A 5,963-nucleotide genomic window follows, 5' to 3' on the forward strand; every position below is an offset into this window, starting at 1 on the left:
GGCGGGGGCAGGAAGGCGAGGTGGAGGGCGCGGCGGGGGAGCGGGAGGCGGGTGTCGGGAGAGCAGAAAGGACCAAAGCCTGGAGGAAGCCGAGAGGGAGAAGGGGCGACGCCAGAATCCGAGCAGGAGAAGCCTGCGCTTTCAGGCAGGGGAGGGCGGGGGCGCGCGGGAGGGAGGGAGGGCGGGCGGGGGTGCGGGGGCAGGCGCGGGGAGAGGGGAGTATAACTCGGCGGCCGCGAAGCGCGGGGCAGTTTCGCGTGCCCAGGTCTGCAGCCAGCGCCAAGCGGAGCCCAGCATCAGCGCAGACTGACCTCGTAGCCAGCGGTGGAGCGCGGAGCCGGGGCAAGGCGCGCCGAGCTCGGAGCGCCGGCGAGTGAGAGCAACTCTGCCTCGCCCTTCCCCGCTCCGGCTCTCGCCCAGCGCTTCTGCGGAGGGTCCCGGCAACCGGGGCCAGTTGCGTGCGCCACATACAAGCGCGCGGGCAGGCCGGGAAGATGATGATGATGTCCCTGAACAGCAAGCAGGCGTTCAGCATGCCGCACGGCGGCAGCCTGCACGTGGAGCCCAAGTACTCGGCATTGCACAGCGCCTCGCCCGGGTCCTCTGCACCCGCGGCGCCCTCCGCCAGCTCTCCTAGCAGCTCGAGCAATGCTGGCGGCGGTGGCGGCAGTGGCGGGGGCGGTGGAGGCCGGAGCAGCAGCTCCAGTAGCAGTGGCAGCAGCGGCGGCAGCGGCGGGGGCTCCGAGGCGATGCGCAGAGCGTGTCTTCCAACCCCACCGGTGCGTATTTCTGCATAATCACCGCTTAAAGGCACATTTTGACAGCCCCCTTTATCTGCTTGATGTTTTTTTCATGTCTGCACAGCAAATCACCCCGCACCTCCAACCCATTTCCCCCCCTCTCTCTCTTATGTATTCAGCGGGTCTTTCCTTTCATATTAATTTTTAAGACCTGGAATGTTGCCTGTGCGCGTGTTGTGTTGTGTTGTGTTTGCAGGCTCACTTTCCTCCTCCTCGTGCACTCGTGGCTTCTCTCCGTGGCTTCCCTTCTCTCCTCCTCACCTGCTAGTTTCAGGATTGTTATTATTATTTTTTTATTTTTTAAATTTATTTTTAACGTTCTGGGAATGTTGTAGGCGCGGCGGCGGTGTCGAGCTCTGGGCCGGAGCTTCCGGAGAGAGTGCGCACAATTCCCCGCTGAGAGTGATGTGTGCCTTTTACTTGCAATTGCAGAGCAATATATTCGGCGGGCTGGATGAGAGTCTGCTGGCCCGCGCCGAGGCTCTGGCGGCGGTGGACATCGTCTCCCAGAGCAAGAGCCACCACCATCACCCGCCCCACCACAGCCCCTTCAAGCCGGACGCCACCTACCACACCATGAATACCATCCCGTGCACGTCGGCTGCCTCCTCTTCGTCGGTGCCCATCTCGCACCCGTCCGCGCTGGCGGGCACGCACCACCACCACCACCACCACCACCATCACCACCATCAGCCGCATCAGGCGCTTGAGGGCGAGTTGCTGGAGCACCTGAGTCCCGGGCTAGCGCTGGGTGCCATGGCGGGCCCCGACGGCGCCGTGGTGTCCACTCCAGCTCACGCGCCGCCCATGGCTACCATGAACCCCATGCACCAAGCCGCTCTCAGCATGGCCCACGCGCACGGGCTGCCCTCACACATGGGCTGCATGAGCGACGTGGACGCCGACCCCCGGGACCTGGAGGCGTTCGCCGAGCGCTTCAAGCAGCGGCGCATCAAGCTGGGGGTGACCCAGGCCGATGTGGGCTCCGCGCTGGCCAACCTCAAGATCCCCGGCGTGGGCTCGCTCAGCCAGAGCACCATCTGCAGGTTCGAGTCTCTCACGTTGTCTCACAACAATATGATCGCGCTCAAACCCATCCTGCAAGCGTGGCTAGAGGAGGCGGAGAAGTCTCACCGCGAGAAGCTCACCAAGCCGGAGCTCTTCAACGGCGCAGAGAAGAAGCGCAAGCGCACGTCCATCGCGGCGCCGGAGAAGCGCTCGCTCGAAGCCTACTTCGCCATCCAGCCGCGGCCCTCTTCCGAGAAGATCGCCGCCATCGCTGAGAAGCTGGACCTTAAGAAGAACGTGGTGCGCGTCTGGTTCTGCAACCAGAGGCAGAAACAGAAAAGAATGAAATATTCCGCGGGCATTTAGGAGACCCACGGCCTCTCCAGGGACAGGCCCCTCCTCATCTCCTCTTTTCCCTCCCTCTCTCTCCTGCCTCTCCCCCACCCACCCCCCACCCCCCCACTTTTCGCGACGAGAAACAATTCCATTAAATGTGAATCCAGAGAAAGCGAGGATTGGAGAGCGAGCGAACGAGCAAGCCACTGAGCCCAAGCCCGGTGAGAATGTGAAACGATTTCTCAAGGGAAAGAGTAACAAAAGAAGGGATTTGTCAAGTTGTAGCAAAGTTGCCCCTTTCGACCCCACCCCACCCGGAAAAGGCACCTCGGCCTCTTCAGAGGAAGTCTGGAGCTGGCTGTTTGCAGGAAGGCAGACGAGACAGCCTTTTAAAAGGCCCCCAGAATGATCAAGTAAGATTTGTTTTTATTCCTAAAGACATCACCCTTGTTCAAGTTTAAAAGTACACTTTGCAGCTATTTTTCAGAAATAGAAATTGATTCAGGACTGAAACTTTAAACTAGAGTTGATGCTTAATGTGATAGAGACATCTCTAAAGTATTTTGAATTTAAAAAAAAAAGATGGCAGATTTTCTGCATTTACACTGTATATTATATATATATTTTTATTGTGGTTCTTACCCCCTTCTTCCTTCTCTAAAGTGTTAATGCTTAAGGAAGGAGTTGCGCCTGCTGTGTTCACTGATCTTGAAAGCTATTATTAGATTATTGCTGAACAACCCTCTGTAAATTATTAATTTATCTCTCTAGCAACTTAATTTGTGCACATTCTAATTAATTAAACTTATTTACTCTTCAAAAACGGGAGAACGTATGGCTAGTGAAGTTAAAAAATTTTTTTTGTTTGATGAGTTTACTGAATTTTTACAGCTTTCCTCTTATACTATGTTCCTTTTGGCCCATTTGTATATTCTCACTTTGAATGAAGATTGCTTTTTCTTTGTTTTTACTGGTAGTGTTCTGATTTGTGAGTCGACACTCAGTAATGGATGTCTTAATCGTGTAGACCTGATTCACTCTCCAAAGTATTGTTTACTTCGTTACATATTTAATGGGGATTCCCACATTGTCCCTGCTACACAGGCACTCTCTCACTCACTCTTAGACACACACACACACACACACACACACACACCTCTAATGGAAGAGAAGAAGTCAAGCAGTTGGAAGCATGACTATGATACATCATTTTCTAGCTTTAGGTGCATTTGTCACTTGGTGTTTGCCCTTCCAGATTCTAAGATTTCACCAAGGTATTTCAGTCTTCTAGTTTTCAATTGCTCTGTTGACTACATTTTAACATTTACAAGAATCCTTCCGTTTTTCCTTTCGGAGGTTTGTTTGTAGGAAAACAAATTTGAACTATAAGAAAGACAGTGCACTGCTTGTAAATTCACATTGTTTGGTAGAATTCTTTTGAAACAACAACAAAAATTAGGTACATGACGACTGGTACCTTATCTACTGTAAATACTTCATTCAAAATGATGCACATATAGATATATTCTTACAAATTTTGCTGTATTGCTGTTCCATTTAAGGCTCTCTGAAGTCTTGAGTTCTGTATATGACCTGGTTTCTTGTTTTTGTTAATAGATGGTTTATTTACTATGGTAATGTATTAAGTTATTTTTGGTGTTGTTTGATTGTCTTTCATGAAGAGATGATTTTAATGTTTCATTGGCAAAGTATGCTGCTTTTTTTTCATTAAAATATGCTATTGAAATTAAATGGCTTTTAAAATGTGATGTTGTTTTAAATCATTTACATGGGAATTATTTTGATGGGGGATTTTTTTAAAGCAGAAACACATTTTAATGGTTTATAATGCAGTGGTTGTTGCCAAAGTCTGGCTTGGATTTAGTAGAGGGTGTTTCTCTAGGAAAATATAAAAGAACAGGGTTTATAATAGCCTTCTCATAGCCAGAGCTCATCTCACAGGGTGCTTTGCTTTTCTGCCCAGATGAGGTCACAACATTTGGCTCCAAATACCTCTCTTGAAGTTCTTTCTCCAGATCAGCAAAATTCTGCGAAGACCATCTTTGTGAGCAGAGGTATTGCATGGGTAAAAGAAAGGAACCCAGTTCAGTTTTCGGCAGCACTGGGAGAATGGGTGTGGCAAGTGTCAAGGCCTGGTTGGTGGAATAGGACACCCTGGCTGAGACCTAGGGGAGGGCCCACCAGAGTTCTCAGTTCAGTCACCACTCCTGGAGAGCAGTGCCCACAGCCAGAGCACAAAGCACCTAGGTTACTGGGTTATGAAGTAAAGCACCTCTCTCTCTCTCTCTTCCTCTTGCCCTCTCTCTCTCTCCATTGCCATGACCTTTAAGGAAACTCACATTCTGCAAGAGGCAGAGTGGGGCTGAGGAAGAAATCCTGGGTGGTTAGAGGGAGCAAAATTTTGCCCCCTTTCTATGACTCATCCAGACGCCAGAGTTGGCGGAAGTCTGTCTACTGGTGGTTTGGCACAAAGAAATTTTGCCTATTTGATACACTGACTTTTATTTTTCTGATCTTAGTTTAAAAAAACCTCCTCACAAATTTTAATAATTTTCAGACTTCCTACAATATTTGGGCAACAAGTTAAGTTTTCAAAGTTTTTATTTTTCAGGAAAGCTCTGGTTTAGATATTTACATTATTAATGATGAAAGCATCATATTAATTATAGGTACAACAAGAGAGAGGAATCAGGCCATCCTCCATGGGTAATTCTGCTAACCAGAGCTGTTACCTCTCTAATATGGAACTGTCTTGGAATATTTCTTATTTTGAGGATGAGGTAAGGAAACATCCCATGAGTCAATGAAAATTGTTATAGTGGCTCAAGTTGGAATGAAATGTTGTTGGAAAACTGATTATGACTTTCAGATGTAACAAAAAGAGTTCTGAAAGTTGGATGGATAATGGGTGGAGGGACGTCTTTCCCTATAACTGAATAAAAGGCATCTGAAAGAACAAAATCCATATGTCCATTTAGAAATAATGAGATACATTGCATAGATATCTAAGGAAATATAGAAAGTTGTGGAGATTTAAAAGAAAGAATTGTAATTTCATATATAGTGATATTGATAGTTCAATTTTATTTCTGTGTTGTGAAGGCTGAGTGTCCTTTCTTCCACTTTACCCCCTACTATTAGATTCAGTTTTCCTGAAAATCTTTTCAAACAGCCAGTCTCCAATCTCACTGTACTAGGTACTGGTTTCAGCACCACGGATAGTAACCACATCACTCAGTCTTGCTCCAACACGTTTGACCATACAGTTCTAGCCAACTGGAGAACTTTCTGCTTGCTTACTTTTTCTGGAGTGCAGAAAATGAATTAATTGGCTTGAATGTATAGCAAACCAGACTTTCTGATCTAGAATAAAAATTATCTTCAGTAAATAACGCCTCCTCCTTCCCATATGTGGCTGTTAACTAAGCATCCAGGAAATGTGTGTTAGGAGGAAGGGGAGTCAGTTAGGGGAAAGACAGGTGTGCTTGTGTTTTCTTTCTACAAATATAACATCTTTAAATGAAGAGAGAAATACTGTAAAAGTAGTAGAAATTAAGAAATATAATGGATAGAAATAAAATAGGTGTTCTTTTTAGTGCATTTTGAAATATATGATAGCTTGCATGTATGCACGTTTGTCCTAGATTTTTGTAAGGAACATGACAGGAAAGCAGCTATCCATTTACTTCAACAGTTGATAGTGAACACCTATATTTCCCCCTTCATTCCTCAACTGTTCTTTGTCTCCTGTGTTCCTGGACTTCTACAACTATCACATTTTAAGTTCATCTTCTTGAT

The 5,963-nt window shown here is 47.5% G+C and overlaps 1 protein-coding gene across 1 annotated transcript; it reads left to right on the forward strand.

Annotated features, from left to right (window-relative positions):
• The first annotated feature begins 494 nt into the window (after window positions 1–494).
• On the forward strand, window positions 495–2,174 carry POU4F2 (POU class 4 homeobox 2). Its single transcript, XM_059923938.1, has 2 exons — window positions 495–779; window positions 1,233–2,174. The coding sequence occupies exons 1-2, from the start codon at window positions 495–497 to the stop codon at window positions 2,172–2,174; spliced, it is 1,227 nt and encodes a 408-aa protein (XP_059779921.1).
• The last annotated feature ends 3,789 nt before the right edge of the window (window positions 2,175–5,963 follow it).

The sequence above is a fragment of the Balaenoptera ricei genome, chromosome 5, assembly GCF_028023285.1.
Source record: "Balaenoptera ricei isolate mBalRic1 chromosome 5, mBalRic1.hap2, whole genome shotgun sequence".
NCBI lineage: Eukaryota > Metazoa > Chordata > Mammalia > Artiodactyla > Balaenopteridae > Balaenoptera > Balaenoptera ricei.